Source organism: Protobothrops mucrosquamatus, unplaced genomic scaffold, assembly GCF_001527695.2.
Source record: "Protobothrops mucrosquamatus isolate PMUCROS unplaced genomic scaffold, P.Mucros_1.0 scaffold143, whole genome shotgun sequence".
Taxonomy (NCBI): domain Eukaryota; kingdom Metazoa; phylum Chordata; class Lepidosauria; order Squamata; family Viperidae; genus Protobothrops; species Protobothrops mucrosquamatus.
The window spans coordinates 173,119-197,809 of NW_015386509.1; the positions used below are offsets into that span (position 1 = coordinate 173,119).

General features: G+C 33.4%; 1 protein-coding gene across 1 annotated transcript in view; it reads right to left on the reverse strand.

Moving 5' to 3' along the window:
- Positions 1–2,218: 2,218 nt before the first annotated feature.
- The window catches only part of PCDH10 (protocadherin 10), a 46,071-nt gene continuing 23,598 nt past the window's right edge, over positions 2,219–24,691 (reverse strand). The window contains exons 5-6 of the mRNA XM_015813220.1: positions 8,645–8,720; positions 2,219–2,826 (exon numbers count right to left, since the gene is read on the reverse strand). Coding sequence (XP_015668706.1) covers positions 8,686–8,720 — 35 coding nt within the window. The 3' untranslated portion in view covers positions 2,219–2,826; positions 8,645–8,685. The remainder of the gene's footprint in view (positions 2,827–8,644; positions 8,721–24,691) is intronic.

Genomic DNA, 24,691 nt, shown 5'->3' on the forward strand with positions numbered 1-24,691 from the left:
TGCAGATAGTTAATCACAAAGAGAGATGGAATTAATGCAAGAGATGTAAACATTTTCCCAAAAAAGTTGCATGCAAAATGTGAGGGAGATTTTTGGTAAATAAAAAATACTTTAATAGTCTATTTAAAAAAAGAAAATGTGATTATTTGTCTCCACAAGACTAGAAAGAATCCTAATTAACAGAAAACATCTCTACAGTGAGAGGCTGCAAAAATAAAGCAAACCAATTCCAAGAGGGGTTTCAATTTTTGCCTTAAAATCAGCAACAAGTTGACAGACTGTTCAATTCTTCACACATTTCATTACTAAAATAGCCCATTTCCCCATAAAACTAACAAGGCATAAAGGTGACCAAACTTCTATTACCTAAAGCTAAAGATTTTACGGCTATGTTTCTTCAAATTAGATAATTGTTTTCTGTATTCCCCCATCCCCATGGTTTAAATATATTATACATTGTTAAAAGGATTGCAATAAATTTCTGTCAATATACAAATATTTTAGAAAGAGGCATTTCAAAATTTTCAGCAGAAATATTTCTCTGAACAATTTGGAAACTGACATTAATAATCATTCCATTGCTGATGCACTTACTTCCCTTTCATACTATGAAATATTGCAAGAAAAATTATTGATGAACTATAAGGTAGAAGTTATTCCATAGTTAATGTGAGCTTGAATAAATTACAGACATGGATGCACTCATACCTGGAAGTATAGAAGTATTCATGTGAAATGCTCCACTCTCTATTGTCATGAATGAGAACATTGACCTATAAAGAAATTCCTTTTGTGCACTGCTTCAAACATGGGATCCAGAATCAAAAGCTATCCATGGATGAGTCTCTTTTGTTTTTAATAGTTTGAAGGTTTTTTTCCACCCTTACTTTTACTGAATCACAATTTAACATTTGGATAAATTTCAGATATGAATAAAAAAGCAAATAGTTGTTCACAGATATGATCTCAAATTTCCTGAATAATAGAGGATGCTGTTCATTAATTCAGAAGCATGCTGCTTCCATTTTCAACCAAAACAGGAGTGCGTTTTTTACCTGAACCAAGGGCCACACTTGGGCTGAGTAGATTTGATTGAATTAACATTTAATAAAAAATAAAATATAGCTAATATGATTTCTGTTCAGTCATGTTTTAATTATGACTTCCTATTACATTAAAAATGTGGTAAAAAAATTCTGAGGGCTACACCAAAGCTTTCAGAGGCTGCGTATAACCTTATGACCTCAAGTTCTACAATAAAACAATTGTCTATATCACAGATACTATTTTAAAATTTCCTTTGTGCACTAGTCAAGGAAGGAAGGAAGGAAGATAGGCAGATTTTTACAGTTTTTCAACTTAAAAATCATAAAATAAAGGTAAGCTTTGCTTTCCAAAGTTCTGAATGTTTGACAATTTATTCTTTTTCTAATTAAAATATCCTTTCTGACATATGTCAAACCATGAAACTCTTATAAAAATAACATTGATGGGATTAAACTGGTTAACAGTGAAATTGGCATCAACTAAAATTAACTTCAAGTTCCATTAGTATTAAAAGGACCAATTCAAATTAATGTCTGATTATGACTCTGTCCTTGGCTGTTCTTTAAAAATCAATTCAAGCCTTTCTGAAAAGATATATTGGCACAAAACTATGACAAATGATTATGTAGGTAAGCTATGTTTCTTGGAAAATGGGAAGAGGATTTCCTTAAATTAGTTATCTTCGTTTATATCATATATTACATTTCAAAATGTACAGACACTCAATGTACTTTTTTAACAACATATACATGTGAGCTTATAGAGCCATTATAAAAAGTTTTTGATTCTAAATTAAAAGCCATAGAAATAGAATCAAAATAATGGAGGTTGATAGTACAGTCAGTGCTTATTTTCATAATTATTGACAGCTGTATCTTTGGCATTGGAAATTCAGTACAATTTTCAGAAAAAAAAATGGTGTTGCTTACAGCTTTTTAAACAAGGACAAACAGGATTGACCAAAGTACAAAATTTGGGGGATTATTATTAAAGATTTATTATTTTATATATTTTTAGGCAAGGTTAATTTAAGGACCCTGAATTACCTTCTCATCTTAGGGTATGGTGCAGACTGTATGAATTCATTTAAAAATCAACTAAATGGTACCACGTTTCCCGGAAAATTATATGTAATATAATATATATTTTTATATTTATTTAGAAGCTTTGAAATAGTACAGTAAACACTTTGCAACACGGTGTATAAACTACAGAATGTCTCTGATATTTTGTGGGCCTGCAGATTAACAACATTTTCAAGACCCACAGGTGAAAAGAACATGATTCACAATTTCTTTTGTAAAGTTGGAATAGTCTGGGGAACACTTGATCACACAAAAATAATATAAAACAGTCAAGTTTAAAACAGTGATATTGCATTTATAATGCACGTTTCCTTTGTTTAAAATCTGTACGATTGGCTTCTTGTGGCAAATATAAACATCTAAAGGGCTCAGTGACATTTTGGAGAGAGAAGAGAAAGAAGGAGCTATATAGTGCTGTAAACAGGCACACACTGATCAGAGAGGCAAAATCAGTTGCCTCTTTAAGTTTCTATAGTTCCATACATTTCAACTCATTTCTCAGGCCTGCTGAGAGCAAGTAGGTCCTACTATTGGCCATAATGTCTCCAACAGCACAATATTTCTTCAGTTAACACAGAACTGGATGGCCAAGATAATGAAGTTGAAAAGTTGATGCTTTTGTTGGTCGACTTTTGTGCAAATCATGCTGCTTCAGGTAAGTCCCGTAGAATTGACTAGCATATCCTTTTCCGTGCTATGAAAAAAAAGGGGAAAAAATTAGATAAGTAAACATTAACATGTTAACATGCAGCAGTATTTATTAACAAAAATAATAAATTATGAGATAACTTAACATTAACAATAGTCATTTCAGACTTCTTTATTTCAATTTTAAGAAACAGTGTTCTTAAAATTATCAAATTATCCCCTCCCCCCAAAACTATAAATTACTTATAATAATATTTATTTATAAATCTTTTAAACTTATATTTAACTGGATTATTGTATTATATCCAGAAAAATTCTTTAGCAGTAGTCACTCTTCCCCTTCACTTTTTCAAACTTCAGATATCGAATTTGATGAGATGATGATAGGACTAGCAAGGACTAGTAAGTGAAATGTTTAAGTTTGATTGCTGAATCTTACAAAATAAGAATAATTACTAACATTGAAATACTAATCTTTGTTATGATTGTTTCTGCTATTTAGCACAGACTCATAGCTATGAATTAGGGGTAGCTAATTAGATATGGCTGAAGGATCCGACCTTCCTTATACTACTTGAAAAAGCCTGAGTAGGTTCAGAGTTGGAGTTCCTAAATGTAAACAATATGCTCAGTTGGAGGCTTTTAGCAGATAACAACACGCTATATGAATGTGGAGAGATGCGAAGCTCGGCCCATCTGCTGGTATGTCAACTATTATCAGAAACATGTACTGATAATGATTTATTTTTGGCCAATAACAAAGCCAAGAAGTGGCTTCATTCTGGCAGTTTAAAGTTTGATCTAGACATGGAAGAAGAAGAAAAAGCAATGACAATGTTTTCTATTTAAATTCATTATTATACTGATCAATAAAAATAAATTTAAGGTATACTAATATTATAATCCAATCCTAGAAATTACTGTAAGACAAATAGTATTCTAAGGTCAACATTATATGAAAAATATCAGACAGAATAATATTAGATCTGAAGTGACTAGATTGTCTTAATGTAATATTCTTTAAAGAGAATAAACTATATTGCACAGTTTTAAGAACTATCCCTCTGAATGTTAGAGATTTTTACAATATAGGTCAATAAGCAAGTTTTACTGTATATATCAATAAAAAAACATGTTTGGAAACAATTTGTATCCCAATCACTCTCAGTTTCCCAATATACAGTATCTCAAAACCTATCTCATTTTTTGTTAATTTCTGGTATAATTAATTCCCTGTCAAAAATCTCATCCCCCCCCAACACATTTGTTCTCAGAACTATCATGTGAAGTGAATAAATGAAAAGATGGTCAATCATCTTTCCTCAACATATCTAGAATTTATCTACTATTATAAATAATTATAAAAGTAAATAAAATGATCTATCTATGCAAATATTACAATTATTCAAATACTGATTAGAATATGAAAAGCACATGGATAGAAATGATAAAGAGATAGAGATATCAATAGTATTATATAGGTCCACTGAAGTCTCTCCAAACTCCATCTGAAAAATTATTTCCAAGTGGTTAATATGAAGATGCATTGCAAGAATACTATTATATAGTTATACATTCTACATTTTATATATTCCTTGTAGTAATCAAAACTAAATATTTCAGTAGAATTTATTTTGAACATCAAGGCTGGAATTCTTCCCATATTTAGCTTCACTTAAATTCCAGTGAAATAAGTAAAGCAATGTAGTTGTGACAATGATTTGTGATTTTAAATAAATAGTTCTAATTGAATAATAAGCATTATTATATATAATGGCAAAGTCTATAATGCTTTTGGAAGGATAGTATTAGGACATATCAATTAATAATTATAATGAAATCAAACAAATTTGACTATAATTTTAAGAATCATGAAATCTGTGGTGGTGGAGGTGATTGTGTTTAAAAGCTCTTTTATCTAATAAGATAGCTGGAATCAAAAGCAAGCTTGTGATCCTGTTAGAGCTAGTTATTCAAAGGGGAAAAAAAATCTTCTGAACATTCTGATGTTTGATGTTTAATAGACTTCAGATGCTACTGACAGAATGTATACATTGTATGTTCCTGTATGTACATTAAAATCCCATTCACCATTTTATATATGTTAAACTACATTATACCCAATATGCAGTGGTGGGATTCAGCCAGTTTGCACCAGTTCGGCAGAACTGGTAGCTAATTTATTGTTGCCCAGGTCTAGAATGGATGTCTGGAAGTAGCATCCACACAGAGAACCGGTTGTTCACATATTTAAATTCCACCACTGCCAATATGGATTTTGTGAACATTCTCTTTTAACAGACACTCCTTCCTCCCATTAATATCTTAAACTGAGGTTCACAGTACAACAAATATATCAAGTTGATCAATCAAGAAAACTGTAGGTGGAAAGAGGATAGTTTCCTTAAAAATAAACTATTTTTTCTCATCCATTGGAACAAAGACTACAAAGTTATTGAGATAAAATTTTGTCTTTAACGTAGTTTACTTAAAGATAAAAAAGGAAGAAGACTTGCTTTCTAGTTGTATTTCTTACAAGAATCTGTTAAAATCATTGACTAGATGGCAGGCCTTTTCATTAGTAGCCACTCTTCCTTCAGGGGTACATTAAGCATCACTGTCTGTGTGTTCTGCAAAGCCTTGAAGATCAAAATGTTCTAATATGTTTTTGACCTTAGATAACCTTTAATAAACAGTATTATATTTAGTATATTGTTATTTTTTGTTGTATCGTGCATTGCCAGAATGACTGGAACAGATTACAGAAAGTATAAATAAATAAATAAATATTTATTAGTGCTATGCAAAGCCATTTAGAGGGATTTACAAAGAACTCATCTGAACGCACTGCTTTTAGTATCAAATACCTAATCCATTAAAGATCCAACATAGCCCTGTAGAGGACTTTCTTCTGTTGTCTGAGAAAATACATTTTCTCCCATTGGCAATGTCATTTTTGTATGCACTTGCATGTTCAGATCACTTGGGAAGGCCCTCAAAACATCTATGCTGGGTCTCTGGGAAAACACAGCACTTCAACAGTTATGTGAAGTCCTACTAGCAACCACTTTATCAAATATACACCACTTTGGAATGTTTATATGCACACTGTTATATGTTCTTCATGAATAGTGTAGTTTTTATGCAATTCTATACATAACTATATAGTATGAGATTTGGTGCTCTCATTCAGTTGGCGCATGAGGGTGTACACCACTGAAATCAATATAGGTTATTTCCCATGGCCACAAGTTGGATTACTTTATTAAATATTGTGTGAGATTACTCATAATGCACAAAAAATCCTTAAAACAAAAGTTCATCATCCTTATATAATTTATTATATTCACATATTTCTTATTAGTGAAAGTAGTGTCATTTACTATAAATACTATCATGTAGTATTTCAACCATTTGTACTTGTATGTGTTTTAAATCACATTCCAGGTCACTTTATTTTTGTATTATGTATTTTAAGTCAGCCTTCCAAAATGCATAGATGTAGACTAATTAAGTCACAAAAACGGAAATGTCATGAAGGCCCCTACAGAAATTCCATTGAAATTAATAAATTTTATATTCATGTAAATCTGTTTTCCCAATCTGCAGACTCCAGAACATATTCTAAGTCAACCTCCTCAAACAAAAATAATCAGAACCTGCAATTTGAGTCTGGTTCACGACAGGCTTTGCTCCTAATCCATTCCTTTTCTTTCTCTTTTCCTTTTTCCTTTCCTTTCCCTTTCTCTAAGCTTACCATTAACCTGAAAAGTAGTAAGTACAATTATATCTATATTTAGCCCTACAGCTAAAATGTAGCCATACAACTCCTTCAGCTAGAAGACACATGGGAGCTGTACCTCCCCGATGGGATCAGTAATTAGTCTTCCATTGTTCTTGCTAGTCCTATCATTATCCCACCAAATTAGACATCTGAAGTTTGGAAAAGGGAAGGGAAAGAGTGAATACTGGGAAAGAATTTTTCTGGATACAATACAATAATCCAGTAAAATATAAATTTAAAAAAATTATAAAGAAATATTACAAGTAAGGAGGAATGTTGTCCATGGGATCACGATGGGTCGGACACGACTTCGCAACTAACAACAACAATCTATAATTTTTTGGGGAAGGGGATAATTTGATAACAATATTATTTCTTAAAACTGAAATAAACATGAAGTCTGAAATGACTATTGAATGTTAAATTATCTTATAATTTATTACTTTTGTTAGTAAATATTGCTGCATTTTATTCATTTGGTGCTTATGTGGACTGTAGTATAAAAACTGAATAGTGAAACTGCTTCCACAATCTGAAAAAGAAATAGAATCTTACTCAAAATTATGGCATATAAAAGATTTACCAGTTTCTTTCTATCTGAGCCAAATTGGCTAGACTTAAGTCAACTTAATAGGAAGAAATTCATTTAAATTTAAGAACTTGGTTTTAACTAGATCTAATTTACCTTATTTATCTAAATAAAAATATCTCTCATCACACAAGCATCATTAACAAGAACCAATACCTCTGCAGTTCTTGGGGATGCTGGAGAAGTGAATTATAGACTTAAGCATTTAGTTTTTTTATTACCAGCTTCAGGCACAAATGTGTCATGATCCATCTGTGGCTTTCTATGTGGAAAATATTCTTCTAAATCCTAATTAAACAGTATGTATGTACACACGCATGTTATCTGTATCTTTACCTACATAGTATTTAATTTGCTTGACCATTAACAAGATTCCCTCGAATGATTACTGCAGATATATGCAAGGCTTTTTTTCTCATAGAACGCACAGAACGGAGTTCCGGCACCTTTTTGGGATGGAACCTTGTAGGGTAGGCAAGGCGGGTTGTATGACATGTGTGAGTTCCGGCACCTTTTTTTTTTTATTTTTAGAAAAAAAGCACTGGATATATGTAAAACCTGTATTTAAAGACTACTAGGATACAGGCAATCCTTGACCTGCAACAGTTCATGTAGTGACCATTTTAAATTATAATGGCACTGAAAAAAATTACAGGATTGTTTTTCACACATTACCGTTGCAGCATCCCCATGGTCATGTGGTCAAAATTCAGACTCTTGGCAACTGACTCATATTTATGATGGTTGCAGTGACCTGATCATATGATCATCTTTTGTGATTTTCCAACAAGCAAAGTCAATGGGGAAACCAGATTCACTTAACAACTGTGTTACTAACTTAACAACTGCAGTGATTCACTTAACAACTGTGGCAAGAAAGATTGTAAAATGGAGCAAAACTCACTTAACAACTGTCTTGCTTAGCAACAGAAATTTTGGGCTCAATTGTGGTCTTAAGTAAAGGACTACCTGAATTTCTTTCTGAGTATTTCTATATATTTTTTTCCCAAAAGTTGATTCTCTGAAACTCATTTAATTTATTTTATATCCTATGGAAGAATCTTTTCCTGTACTCCAAACTCTAAAAGAATGTGATTGGCCTCTATAGTGGGAGCATAATTAATCTTTGTAGTTTTCTGCAAGCACTAAAATGTGCCAATATAGAAAATTTGTCTCAACCTGTATTATTATCCTTGCTTTACAGTTGGGGAAATAGAGTCAGAGAGGTTATGTGGAAAGAAGAATTGTTCTGTAGTTAAAGGAGAGAATATGAACATATCTGAGCTATGTCTGGTTTTGCCTTTTGCAAGGAGGGAAAGGAAAAAGGAAATAAAATTACATAAAAATCTAAAACCGCAATCCTATACTCACTTGGGAGCAAATCCCATTGAACTCAATGGGGCTCACTTCTGGTAGGAATATATAGGATTGCACCTCACACCTCTCTGTCCCTGATTCCCCCATCTGTAAAAGGAGAATAATAATGCTTACCTATCTCACAGAGGATCTGCAGTTCTTTAATCACTATTCTGTTATAATCCACTTTGTGATCCACAAATGGCAAGGCCTAGAGAGGTGGAAAGCATTATGATCAGTATAAGAATTCATAGAAGAACCAAGAATTCTAAGATCTCAAGTTGTCTCTTACAAAGAGCTTTATAATCTCTTCATTATGAAAATGAATGGAAAATAATAATGTTCATCTCTGAGCTGATGGCTTAGTCTGAAATTTATAATTAGAAAATTTAAATGAAAATGACATATTTATACATCATATATATATGATTTGGTAATAATATTTAGCAATAAGAAAAACAACACAGAAAGCAAAAAATCCACAAAATATAGGCTTAAAAACAAAAACTTTTTTTGAAAGTTAACAGACAATTTTAATGACATAATAAATTCTACACTAATCTGTCTAAAAATTCTATTCAAGATAGTTTTTTAAAAAATATATAGTATAATGCAATTTTAATTTGAATGCCAATATATGGTGCAATATACAATAAAACCTTTATTTTCATTAAGAATATGTTTATTAAATATATTTGCTGTATTTGGGTGCTCATCAACATGAAACCAAGAGCAAGTGGACTAATTTCCTAGCAATACAGTCCTCATTATGTCTCCTTTCCTTCTCTCATATGTTGATTATGACAAAGAAATCCTGCTGTGCATTACCCCGAAGTCCCCAATCACATCTGAATAATAGAATTCTGTCTTCCTGTCAGTTGAAAGCCAAGACAATAAGCCATGTTCAGAACTTGCTTATTTGATAGTTTATTGTTCCAAGGGGCAAATGAGCCAAACATATGTAGAAAATATATCCATGACAAAAAAAAACCAGCTTTATTTTATCAATAGGTTTATACTGTATGGTCAGCTTATCACTGATAACAGTGTTGCAAATTTTGAAAAAATAGAGATCCTAGGTAAAGCTGATAAGCATGTTGAAGAAGTGATAGTGTGGCCATTACAAGTATTTTCAGAAGAAATTGATTATCTGGAACTGTGGTAGCCAGGATTCAAATGGAGGCACAGAGCAGAGACTGCATCAGTTATTCTTACTGATGAGTTTGAGTAAAATAAGGATGGTAGTCACTCTTATACTGTTTAGACCTCTTAGGGATCTTTGTTGATATCTTCTATATTATCTGCCTATCTTGGAACATGTTTTAGTGTAGTTCCACTCCCTGAATGAGTGGGTCCAGATATTGGTTGGGAGTAGAGATATTGAGCCAGCAGGCACTTCAATATGAAGAGCCCCAGGACTTCTTTATTTTCTGTCACATTTAATACTTACACAAAAAAGTAGGAAAACGCCATCCATCAGTATGGGTTGAGATAGAAATATGCTGGTGATACCAATTACATATGATAAATTGGTAATTACAATGGCCAGAATTCTATTTCTTGGTCATTGGCTGGCTATGGGTTTTTCTCATGTTCCTCAAGATTATTTTCACAATCCATTAGAAATGCTGATTCTGGGGTGATACCAAGTTTGGCTTCTAATGGGGATCTGCTCTATTTGAAAGTGCACTTTCAAAGTAGGAAAGTATGGGTCCCTGAACTCATAGCTCAGAATATGCATCTCTGAGCTCCCAGCTCCTGCTGGAGATCTTGGCCAGGAAGGTTGTATGAAAACTGTCATCTTTCCTAGACAGCTGATGACAGCCACTCATGATCTTATTACCCTATCTATGGATGACCACAATGTGCTGTATATGGGGCTGTATATGAACCTATTCTCCTAGCCTTAGACAGCTACTTGAGCACTGTTTTTTTTTCCAATAGCCAAAGTTAAATTTGAGCCAAACGTTGCTATTGGTACTATATCATGGTTTTATTACTCCACTATATTATGACATTATTCTATTGTTAAATACTACATTTTGAATTAGTGATTTATGAATACATTAAATATTTTTTTTAAAAAAAATGCTAAATGTGTATAAAGAAAAAAGGTAGCTTTTATATTTGTTTACAGTCAAATTATCAGCATCAAAATCTATGGTTCTTGACACTGTTTATCTGAAAGGAAAGCACAGGGGTTTTGAAATCAATAGTAGGAAACTTCAGACTCAAATGTCACAAGATTTGTACTATCTTTCAGCTGACATTACAACTATGTGCTGAGGATAGAAGTTTTATCAATCTGAAAAAATATGAAGGGAAAATTAATGGGATGAGCTGATTTCTTTAGAAGGAAAAATATATCTGGCTGTGTAAGTTTATACCAGATCTAAACTTGCATGTTTCTGTCCCAGTGAAAACATTCTCCTTTTCCACATTGGGCAACATTTTTGTTATTACACCACTTAGACAAAGCAGCACAACTAGCATGGCATCTTATTATTTTGATGCAGGAAAATGTTGCAAAAAAACTGTAGTGTAAGGCCTAGAATTATTTTTTTTAAAAAAAATCACTTGTATCACCATCAACCTAGATGAAAATCCAAACAAAACCAAGAAATAATGGAAACAATTCTATGTCATCACCCAGGAGTCACCCTCCTTCGTCTTGATCCCCTCTCCCAGAAACAACCCGTCTGTGCATAACATCAAAACAACCCACCCCCGTGTCCCGGTGTTTCTGCTCTTTTGCCGGCATACTTTCCTCCGTTCCCCACATCCCTGGGCATTTTTACATTCCCTCTGCAGGGGATCTCGTTCCCTTCTCCGGTGGGCACAAGCTGCTATGCCATGCCCGTCTGGCTTATAAGCCAAGGAAGTTTGTTGGGGCAGCTGTTGATCTGTGGGGCATGCAAATGCAACCCCTGGGGGAGGGGGGAGGGGGGAGGTGGTTGCCGTTGCCATATGCCCCACACCAAAGCCTCTCCGTTCCCTCTCAGAGGGTCCTCTTCCTTACTCCGGCAAGATCGCGTCATCATAGCGTGTTTACTCGTGCATTACAGATAGATGAAACTTGTGCGTTACAGATAGATGAAACTCGTGCGTTACAAATAGATGAAATGAAGGAGGTTTCCCCCACCCGGAGGGAGAGTGCAGAGAACAGAAAGCGCAAGGCACTCAAGGAGATCCCCTATGTTGACGTAGGTGCCTTGCTCCAGATACGGCAGGAACAGCTGGGTCCGTTAACGCGTAGCAGGAGCCGGATGCAGGCTGCGAACGCTATATAAAGGCTTCTTCCAGATTGCTGTTTTAAGGCCCTGATGATGTCAGAGGATTCTGACGAAAGCTTGGCCCATTAAATTTTAAAGTTTTATATTCCTCTTGGTGTTCGGCTTTCATTGGTTTTTTTATCATACACACACACACACACACACACACACACAGCAGCTTAGTTCTTCGGTGTGATATACAGCAGCATGAATAGCTCTCTCACTCACTCTTGCTTTCTCTCTTCATAAACATCCTCTCCAAATTATTGAGTATGAATTAAAATTGCATCCCTTTTTTCATGGCACTTTTGTCTTTGAGAACAAATACTGCAGGTTGCATGCAGAACTAAGTAAAATATTTCTTAAGAGATGACTAAGGTGGGATAATTATTTTTTAAAGGGATGAGTACTGAATCTTACCTAAAACTGTATAACAATGTTGCCTTAGAAGAGTGGCATATTTCTTCAAATTTTGCAACATAACAAGCATTATTTCCACAGCATTATTTCAAGAAGGAAAAGGGGGAAAAAGGAAAACAAGATGCCTGCAATTTGCCAATCTAAGGTACATTTCCAGCTTATTCCAAAACTTAAGAATGTACCCATCTTTTTTTTTTTGATAAATTTTATTAAGTACAAAAGGAAAAAAGAAATTAAAAAACATTGAACGTAGTGTATCATCCTTGACATATATCTTTGTCTAATCATTCCATACTGAAGAATGTACCCATCTTTTCATCACTTTATAAATGATATTTTCCATTTCATTTTTTTTAAATATATAAAGTTGTCCCTTTAAAAGAAAAGAAAAGAAAAGAAAAAGATTGGGCTGAAAGATTTGGCACATTTTTAAAAACTGAGCAGAAATTGAATAATGTGTTGTATAACATAGAAACCAGGGAAGAACCATGTTTAATTTCATAGATTTGCCTGATGCATGCATTAATCATCAAAACTACATAGTAATTAGGATACCATATTAGGGCTGAGAATTTCAAATTCAAATATGCACTAGGTGACTTTGGAGCAACAGTTTGATATAACCTAACCGCCTTTTTAGAGGCTGTTGTGAAGATTAAGTCTATCCCCTCCACTCTGCAGAGTGCTTCTAAAGTATAGAAAGCTCCCTCTTCAGAAACTGATTCACTATACAAGCAGTATAGAAAGAATATATTGGGCAGAGCTAATATGTACCCACATTCTATTGCTTTAAGTGTTTGTATAGCTGGCTATGTCTTACCTGTACCTATAGTTCTATGTTTTTGTCCCCAGCCACTTTTCATCTTACTTAAATACACATTGTCTGTGCAGTAGAATTAATAACTGAACAGAATATCTGGGTTAGTGGTAACATTTCTGAACTATTGCATGTTTTTCTCCCAGCAAAAACATCCTCCTCTTCTATATTGGGTTACATGTCTCAAAAAATCACCAAACATATAACAAATACCTCAGCATCTGCCACACCATTTTTGCTGTTATAGATCATTTGTGCCCTTCATAATACACCATTCTACTTTTAAATCCATAAAACAGATACTATAGCAGAAAAATATATATTCAACAGGTAAATTATTTTGTAATGGGTTGAAATGGAAAGAACTCAAGAACATTTCTAATGAAATTTTAGGATAGAAAAGAAGAAAAGAAGAAAAATGGTTTGGTGGAATGATTCAGACTGAAGTTTTAAGGTTCATAAAAACATCAATGCCTTTATCTGATACTATAATAGTAACATGATACTTCCTGGCTCTATACGTTTCTATAAAAGAAAGCAGAATATATTTATCTTTCAATCACTGGTAGATCAATATAAGCCTGTATAAATAGTTCACTACTTAGAAGAAAAGCAACAGCCTAGTAATCAAGCACATGTATTTTGTATGGAAGATCTCAGATTCACATTTTTAAATAGAGCTGGGAAAGAATATTGCCCAATATATTGGTCAACCACTGCTAGTCACTGTAGACAAACTATGTGGAATGAACCACGAATAAAAGTCAGTACAAAACAACTTTCTAGATTCTTCAGTTCTAAGGAAACAGAAAGTGAGTTCCTAATTCCAAACTTAAGAAATAAAAATTGAGAATGGCACAAAGTATGATTTTTTTTGTATATAAGAAAATTATTTGACTGGTTTTGTGCTAGGCAATGATCTGTGATTTTTAAAAAATCATTTCTGTATTGCTTCACAGGCTTAACAGCATTACAAAATGAACATCATGATATTCAAACTGGCAGCTTTAATTCCGAGAAAAAAACCCGCATCAACTCTCTCAAAAATGCAACTATTACATATTTAATTTTGTTCACTGTTATGATCTTTTTACTTATGCATTTGAAGGGAAGCATATACTCTTGATAGCTCACATTTGAAAACATACTCCATAATTTTAATAAAAAATATTTGTAAACTGTTTTTCTGAATATTAATCTTGATTTTAATCCTTTTTCCTTAAACAGGCTATCATTTTTTGTTCTTATACATATTGGTTTTTATTGGGAATTACATTCTTAGTGTTTGAGGGCATTTGAAATCTAAAGATGGGGGAAATGAAAGAAATAATATGCAATAAGGCTAACTGAATATAAAAATGCTTTTATATGCATATTTTATATATGCTTTATCAGTTTTAATTTTGTTATCCAACTTTTACTCATTTACTTGCTTGATTAATCTCATATATTCTGTAAAGGTAAAGGTATTAAACATATTACTTTCTCTTCCAAATTTTCTCTGCAACACCTTAACCCCAGCATATCACCCAAACAAACAATATTTGTTCAGTTATTTAGAGTTGCTGAAAAACATTTGAATTGTTCACATAATGCCATATGTAAAAGAAACATAATGCTAACACGGTCATTGTCCTCTTTCCATCTGACATTTCTGAAACTCTTTTGATCCTGATTTTTATAATCCTGATTATATATATATATATATATATATAAACCCTATAATTTTGCAATATGCAATTAAATTGCATTTGTTCATATGTGCTTACATCCAAGAAGCATTGAAATATTGCAGCTGACTTCAGCTTGGAGTACAGAAAACAATCAAATGCTTTTCTTAATTACCATACACAGCTTTGCTTTGTTATTTGTAATCACTAATGTCATGTTAATAACTGTCAGTAATATTATGCCTAGCATTAGGTTTGGCCCATTATATCTAAATGCATTCCCATAAAGTTGCTTTGAATCAAATCATTTACTTTTGTTTATGTAAAGAAAATACATTGTTTCCACTTCCTATAGCTCATTTATTCATACACATTCATACCACTCATGATGATTCAGTAGTGAAAATATGGGTTTCCTAGTAAAATGTCTCAAATTTAATCTGTGGTATACTGAACAATGCACTCCCCACCCCCAACCTCCACATCCATGTCTATGGATGATAACTGCTCTTGGAGTGGCATGCTAGGAAATGCACTTCATAGAATTTTTTTTAAAAAACTTCCATTGATTTTATTTAAATGTAATAAAATCAGTAAAACATGTACTCTTAGGATAACATACAGTTTGACAATGACTTTGGTAAAATATCTGGAAGAGGCACTTAAATACACATAGTACATACAGCCATCAGGCTTAAAATTGTGCACTTCTAATGTACAGCCAGGAAATAGTCCTTGTTGAGACCTCCTATAGCCTTTACAGGACAACACTGTACAGTGGTAACTTGGTACTCATCGTTAATTGGTTCCGTGAGGCACTATGAGTACCAAAAATGATGAGTACCAAACAATTTTTCCCCATAAGAAATAATATAGTGAATCACAAGGCAGCCAACACCAACAAGTTCTAGCTTATGTGTTGAGTACCAAACAAACGATAAGTACTGAGACAAATTTTTCGCATGAAAATGCATTGAGTACCAAATTCAATGAGTTTCAAAGCAGTCGAGCACCAAGATACCACTGTGTAAAAACCCAAAATTTTTAAATACTGTAACTATTGCTCATTTTCCAAATTTTCCTTTTTCAGGAAGGTTGTTAACATGGTGGTAATGGATCAACCGTGGATCACCTTAAATGGCATGGCTTATCTTGATCCTTTTTAGGGCCAGCATCAGTTGTTTTTATTGAAGATCTCAGTTTGGACCTGGATAAAGGGTCTTTTTATATCTCTCATTGCTTTTGATATCAATGACCATGGTAGTTTATTCAGTTACCTTACACAGTTAAACAATGAAGGTACTCCCTTGTAGTTCTGCTTCTTCCTCATTGAAAGGGCTAATTCCACTGGAATGAGGAGTGGTCAGCTCAATCGCCCCTCCTTTGCAGTTTCACAGGGATCAGTTCTACCTCTATTCGTCTTTAATATCTATACAAAGCTGCTGGACAAGATCATCTGACAATTTGGGGTATAGTACCATCATATGCAGATGATACTCAACTTTATATCACTATCCCGACCTGTAGGGGAAAAGCAGTTTATGTTCCTTCTTGGAGTTTAGATGGCCTCAGACTCTGGATGAGACAAAATAGCTGAGGTTTAAACTAAACAAGACAGAAATAAACCTCTGGTCCTGGTGGACCAACCCAGATTCCATCTTGCAGGATAGAAATAGTTTGTTCGTTGAAGTTTTTCATCAATACTAATGTTATGTTTGGATGGGCAGGCACTATTCTTAAACAGCAGGTTTGTGATTTTGGCAGCCTTTTAATATATGGCTCTAGATAGTGCAACAAGTGACATTTATCATTAGAAGGGCCTTTCCTTTAGTTGCTGCATCCACTGAGGCTCATCTGGCATAAGAAGATCTCACCATGGTAACTCACAACCTTATTACCATTCAGACACCTGCATTTGCTGTATGCAGAGTTAACTTTAAAGACTATTTGTAAGCTACAGTTATTCCAGAATGCAATAGTCCATGGACTAATTGACACACACCATTAGATGTATATTATTATTTGCTAGCATTCTGCATTGGCTACCAATTAGCTTCCAGGTATAATTTAAAGTGTTGGTTTTTACTGATAACTCGATTAATGGCTTAGCACTTGGGCACCTTGGAATATTAGACCAACTCTGGCTGAAGCAACTGATGCAGAAATCAAATTGGATTCTGAAATCTGCTGAAAACAGAACTGTTCTTTCTGGAGGGCAACCTAATTACACTAGTCTGTCTCTCTTTTAATTTTATTAGTTGTTTTATTCTTATTATTTTGTTATGATGCTATGCTAATTTTGTTCCTATCAGGGATGTTTCAAACTTTTCTCCCCATATTACATTAACTGCCAAATGTTGATTGCAGTGGGACATAGATGTAATAAACCAACAAGAAAGGTGGGAGTGCAGGTGGTCCTCACTTAGCATCCATAATCGGGACTGGGAATTCCATTGCTAGGCTTTGCAGTCACTAAGCAGAAAATCATTTTCCTCACTTCCCATTTGGTCATTAAGTGAAGCACTGAGTAATCAAAAGTTATAATTTTATTTCTGCCTTCTCTAGTTGAACTGCTTGTAGCAAGCCAGTTTCAAATGACACAAAGGCTGATGCTGTGACTCCACGACACCTGTATATGAATCCCATTATTGCCTAGTATCACATTGGAACAGTGAATTAAAAAAACCCTTTGTTATCCACCATTGTGACAGCATAACCTCCAATATGGTTAAGAATAAGGCATCTATTACATTCTGTAAAAACAAGCTTCCAAGTATGGAGGAGCAGAAGGCGTCCTCCTACGAGACAAGTCTAAATTTGATCTAGTTTCTGAATACAAAGGGGGCGATGCTTGTTCATTCTAGATGTTGCAATACATTAAATTCACACCTCTAAATAAAAAAGACAATGTTTACCCAAGCATGTATATTTATTTAAAAGTTTTCAAAATTAAAGAGGGATGTGAAATCATATATCTAGGCAGTAAATAAAATAAAGACTATAATAATTGCTCTGTTTTTATCTTTTCTGACAAACAAAATAATTCAATCTTCTTTTAATCTATTGATGATTTTATTCCTATTTTGAGGTTGCATGAAAAATGAACATACCTAAAGTATAAAATATACAACATGTGACACACAAGCAACCTTGCATTTAAGTGCATGTGATTATATAACTACTTAAATAAATTCAAATATTATTTGTGATACTGACTGCAAGGCAACTATAGACAGAAAAGCACTGATGGATGTAGCAATAACTATTCTCTGTTTTCTACCTATTCATAATGACTCTGACACTGAAACTGTCACCATTATCATTAAAAGGGAATAGATGGCTCATCTAAATGTACATTCTCTACAAAAGCATATTTAGGATACTGGACTAACAATCAAGAAAATGTCCTTCAAAGGTTTATGAGCCAAATATCATACACATACATATATGCTGCTTCATTAGTTTTAGCACCAAAGAGGAATTACGTGCCAAGCAACTCTAACTCAGTGTAAGATACATAGGCAATGGTTTTCTTCATGCTAAAATATTTAAATTCTTGAGCTGCAATCATATGTATTCTTGATTAACAGTACGTCTAAAGACATACAGTGAGAACAGCAAATCTGAAAACTTGCATAGAACTGAAATGTCCCCATGTGTTTAACATGTAAGATACAACTGCTTTGGCTATTGTAAACTAATTGAACTGAAGTTTATTGGATGAGAAGTGAACGTCTTCAAGGAAAAACAAAGTCCAGTTGCCTTTTGAAAAAGCACCTTTGGGGTAACCATGACCTGGATGACTGAGAATCTCCACAGACATATTCTAAACTAAATTTAATGTTTGAATATTAGGTTCTTCATATTCCAAGAGCAAAAAAATCTTAGATGTATTTGGCACAGAGAAAAAACAAAATGGACTTATTTGGTATTGTATTACACAATCAAAAGCCAGTGAATGGAAAGAGCTGAGTCAACTGACTACTGAACGCATGAATCCAAATTAAAATTAAAAGTTCTCTGACACCAGGCCTGCCATTCTTTAAATGTGTCTAACAAAATGGAGCTCATCATATGCCTTGGTAATTGGTTCCAATGTTTTTCTGTTTTTACTTGTTACATTAAAATGTCAACTGTTCAAATATACGACATTTCCAAATATTCCTTCTTATCATTTATTATCATTGTTCCATATAATGGAGGCAGGGGCAGGATTAGACTGATGAAAGCAACTTTCCTGTATTAGTCAAAACATTGCACACATGTTCAAAAGAGACAACTTATAGCAAAAGGGACAGAACTTATCACATCACTGCTTTTGACATGTTGATGGGAACAATGAGATAATGTAGATGTTGCTTCCCATATCCTGGCACTCTCACTAAGATCTTGCTATTCTTCTGCAATATCTCTTCAAATATCTGAAAATAACTGTCACAGTCCTTCCACAACCATATTTTTTTTCATGGCTAAAAGTATTTATTCCTTCAGTCTGTTCTCCAAACAGTTATTTTTCTATCTCTTGTTCATGCTTGCCATCCTTATTTGTACCTGTCCATATTCTCTGAATCTTCCTTAAAGAATAGTGCCAGGAACTATTCAATGTGTCAACACATCATGGCAGACCTAAGAACTGTACTTCTATGCTGAAATATAAAACTACCTTTCTCTTTTTAACAGCCTTATGAATACTGCTGACTAATATTCAATTGGTGAACATCTAAAGTTTCAAGACCCTTTTCACATGTACGTTTGTCAAATATGTTTATCTTTTTTTATTCTCTTAAATGAATGACAGGAGTATGAAGTATGTTGGATTCAAAACAAAAAAAGTGTTTGGACAGCATAGGGATGCAAGCATAGGGATGCAAACATAGCACCAGTCTGCAACTTTTTAAATAAGTTTATTTTTTTAATTGTATTAAATTTAATAGCTCTCCTGTTGAGCTATTTACACAATCCTGAAAAGATACAATTGCTTTAGAAATTTTCAGAAAGATACTATGTGAAAAGTCATATGTACTTGCTTCAAACTATTATTTTGTATTTGAAGCTGAAGCAATCATCACCTTAATGAGTAATCTAGCTCTACTGATTTATCTGTACTCTTTCAACATCATTTTGAATTTTTATTTTATCTTCTGGGTATCAAATTCTTTTTTTTACTATCCATGAACTTGATGAGGATCTCCTCCAGCTGTTTATTCAAGTCATTATGTTGTCCCACCCCTTGCCTGGGATGCTAAAACCCAATTGAACACACCAAGGTGGAGATTTGTCACACAACTTTATTCTATGCAAAAGAAGGACATGGGGAGGTTTCACTTAAATCCTGCGTAACATCTTTGTTTCCACCAAAACCTTTTATAACCACAAACTACAAAATCCACAAACTTGATCACCATCAAGTTGTTCCCCTTTTCCCTTACATGTGTTCCCCCCCCCCTTTTCCTTACATGGCTAAAACTAGCGTTTACAAAAATAGATATTCATATTCATGTCCATAGATGAATCACATTTTCATAATACAACTATCACTTCAGCAGATTTTGCTTTTGTAATATTTTACCAATACTTGCAAGCCTGTAGTTTCATTTCCCACTGCATGCCTTGTCCCAAAGTACATCTAGAAGTTACTCAAAGCAAGCTAGGCTTCTGGCCTTGAATAGTTTGGGGTCACTCTTCTGCTTAGCTAGCTATTTGTTACTTTTTCCTATGAGAGTACTTCTGAAAACTATCTTATTGATTATATGTGTTAGCAAAGGTTATTGATTAATATCATACATTCTAGGTTGTGAATTGTTTGTCATTTCTCCTTATCAGTTCATTAAAATGTTTACTGGCAAAGAACTGACCCCAGTGGAACTACAATTGACAATTAACTTGAATTTTAGAGACAGGAAATTTAAGATATATTTCATCAATTCAATATGAACAGTCTCAACTGCTTATTAAAAGAAGAAGATGATGAGAAGCTACTTTTTTTTTCTTTCAAAGCACTAAGCCATTTCTTAGCCTCCCCCCCCCAACTATTGATATTAATATGTGAGTTGTTTTTTAAGCATCTCTTGATACCTTTTCAGGAATTGACCTTTTAAAAATAGAATTGTAATTCAATAATAATAAATATTCATTTATAAGAAAGCTGTCTAAAAGAGTAACCTAACTTACATTAACTAACACACACACACCACTTTGCTTGCTTAAAGTTGTCTGTATCAGACCACTCTGAAATATCTAATACCTTGTGAATTACCATACCCATCACTGTTTATAAGTACGGTAGCAAAATAAAATTAGACTATTCAAGTTGATGGTCTCAATTTTCATTATGATCAGCGTATGATGCTGCAAGGAAATTTTTCAGAGTAAGATGGGTGGTGTATAAATTTAATGAATAAAAAATAAATTAGGAGATTGTAGGGGTCCCATGTTCCACATAGAATATATTATTTAAGAATATTCTGAAGTCAAGATTTCAAGCTCATAGGGAGAGAACCAATTTAAGCCTTTGATTCCAAGATGCTGCCCATCACTGAATTCTATACTACCTTCATCACAACCTCCCACCTGTCTACCACTTTCAGTCCTACATTACATTATTTTAGGTGCCTGTGCAATTTTTAAATCCATATTTATGTATACATTTTATTATTCTGAATTGTCTTACTTCTAAATCAGTGAAGGAAAAAACCTGCATCCTAAATTAGCTAAGGTCATATAACTTCTTTCTACTGTTTTAGCAGCAAAATGGTGGGAAGGGAATCCATTTACCTAGGTAGTCCTCAATTTACAACAGTTCATTTAGTGACCATTTCAATTTATAACGGCACTGCAAAGAGTGACTTATGACCATTTTTCACACTTGTGAACTTGTAGCATCCCCATGGTTACATGATTTAGATTCGGATGCTTGACAACTGACTTACATTTATGATGGTAGCAGTGTCCCAGGCTCATGTGATCACCTTTTGTAACCTTCTGAAAAGCAAAGTCAATGGGGAAACTAGATTCACTTAACAACCGTGTTACTAATTTAACAACTGCAGTTATTCAGTTAAGAAATGTGACGAGAAAAGTCATAAAATGGTGCAAAACTCACTTAACAAATTTCTCACTTAGCAACATAAACTTTGGGTTCAATTGTAGTCATAAGTCTAGGACTACCTGCATTTTGGGGAAAATAGCCTTCACAATTATTACACTTATTGCAAACAGTATAACAAATTATGTATAGTTCTGTAGATAATCTATTACTTGTTAGTCTGAAAAGCATTTACATTTATCATAGAGATTCGAAGAAAATGAAAAAATGAATAGCAATAAAGCAGACAGGGAGGAAGAGGAGAAGGATTTAAGTCATAAAAATGCAGTGATAGGCCAATATATATGTTTTGTGTAAACATCTATTCATAGGCAGATTTGTATTTTTTATATATGAGTAACTTGTCTGATATTCCATTCCTTCCTCAGTCGTATTACTTTTCTTCTAAATGAGAACAACCATTCCTACCAAAGAGATTTCAGCTGATTACTTCCCTACAGTTACATTATTGTTTCCTATAATAATACTCAAGATCAGTAGACAAGTAATTCCAAGATATTGATGGTATATTCACAGCTTTATCCACTAAATACAGTTTTTTTAATTATCAAGTATTTTAACATTATTGTGAATCTGGTCTTTTTTAGAAATGTCATATCTACATTTTAGGACAACCTGACTACAATTGTAGAGCAGCAATACTTAGAAATGTAAATAACAGAAGGTTTTTCAGATTCAACACAATTATAACTATTCTTGCTTATTAAAAGCTAGTACCTTAAGAGAGGAACATCTAGTTTCCTACATATTGTAAAGAGGATTCTTTTTTTCCTTTTTAAAATATGCAATATTCTACTGCATTTCTAAAGTGCTACAGATACATGCTTCACTTAATGTAAACAATGTATGTTTGTTTCAAGATATGAACATACAAAATGAAAGAAAAAACTGCATTCTAACCACTATATTTTTAATTGAGGTTTCTAGTCCATTTTGCTGTCATTTATTGTAGCAGAAATTATTAGGTACTGCGCTTTTTTTAATGAAGTTTATTCATCCTCATTGTCCACAATATGCCATATTTACTTGCTTTAGTCTTTTATTTAGCATTCAAGAACAAAGCAATTATGTCTTGATTTGAAGTGCTATCTTATCACATTTCAGCCCATCCTTCCAATTTATCAAGATTATAGAGTACTTAATTGCATTTGGCATAAAGATCTGCAATCCTTTCCAAGCTTGTATTGTTTAACTACGTGATTAGCATATTCTTCACAGCAATGTCTAAGTCACCATTGAGTCATGTTATATAATAAATAGGCCACTTGTTATCTTCTTCATCTCAGACACTAGGGTCTCAATAACAATTAACTTGCCTTGTTATCATAATGTTTCATTTTGGCTTTTGTTATATTTCTCTATAAAAAGAGACTGACACAATAGCTTTCATTGTGAATTGGAGACACTTGATGTTTCTCTACTGCAGAATTGTAGGAAATGTGTCCTTAGCTTAAAAACAAGGAATTACCCAAATAAAACAAACACTTCTTCACTTAAAAAACTTGCTAGGCTAAAACCACATATTTTTATGTTTTTTTCTATTTTTTGTGAAGATATATAGACTCATGGCTATATAATTTATTGGAATATGATACAGTAACATGTCCTTCTTAGTATGGAGAGGTTTTGAATAAACCTAACATAAAACTTTTTTTTTTAAATTGCTCCTGGAAGGCATGTAAAAATAAAAGTAGATAAATAGGTACCACACCAGTGGGAAAACCTAGCAGCATTCCGTGTGAAAGTGGGAACTGGTGCCAGACCTTCCCAGATGCAAGGTGAGGTTGGCGCAAGAAAATCCAGATGACCCAACATCCCCCAAATTCTAGTAGTCGGCTGGTACAAAGCTAGTTCATCCCCAGTGGTGTACTATGGGTATCACACATGTTTGAACAAAATGAACTAGCAATCTTCGGCTGCCAGAACTACTTTGTGATAAAAAGCATTGTAGACTTCCCAGGCTATTTTATGCCACACACTTTTAAAACAATGCTTTTGCAAAAGGTGTTCCCTCCCAACTAGCTACAAAATGTATTACATAGTTAAAAATAGACTTTATCCATATATACTCTTAAACATGAAAATCTAAGTACCTACTTAGATTAACAAATGTCATGCATTTCTGCACCAAGTGCAGATTTTTTTAAAATGTTATTTAATAATACATGAAATTGTTAAGAAGAGTTTTATTGGAATTACCTGTTGTTGTTTTTTTGCTGCTATTGAGTTAGCATTTTACTGAAATTTGTTTTTTGTTATATTTAATGCAATTTTAAAAATAAAATTATGTTTTATTTCATTCCCTACAAAGTTGTGTTATATTTGCCTGTAAAATGATAATTACATAATTTCCATTAACTTGTTTATGATATAAACATCTTTAGGTATGAAAGTAGGCAAGAAAATGGATTAATTTGATAAACAGATCCAACATTACATGCATGCTGATTATTGTACATTTAAAGTGATAAAGGTACTATTCTATTTGGTAGACTTTGCAATGCAAGCCACAAGTTTTAGGTACACAGAAACTGTTAATGACAGTTTGTAGAAAATGCATATTGAGAGAAATAAATACAAAAAGTATAGTACACTTATAGTACACACATACATACAAACTGAAAACAGAGATGGATACAGGTCAAACTGAAATTAAGATAGAAAACGTTAGCATGTAATATATGTACAGTTGTCCCTTTTTATTATTGTCTTCTGTGTGGTTGAAAAGTAATTGGAAGTGTCAATTGGTCCAGGGTGTGGTATATGTTGAAAACCATGCAAAAGGGGCCTGCAGAAATTATTGAATTAGTGTACAGACTGTTTCCGATCACATTTGGGAAGATGGGTGTTGCATTTAAAGTTCTAAAAATCATAAAAACAAGAGTGCCTTAATTTGCC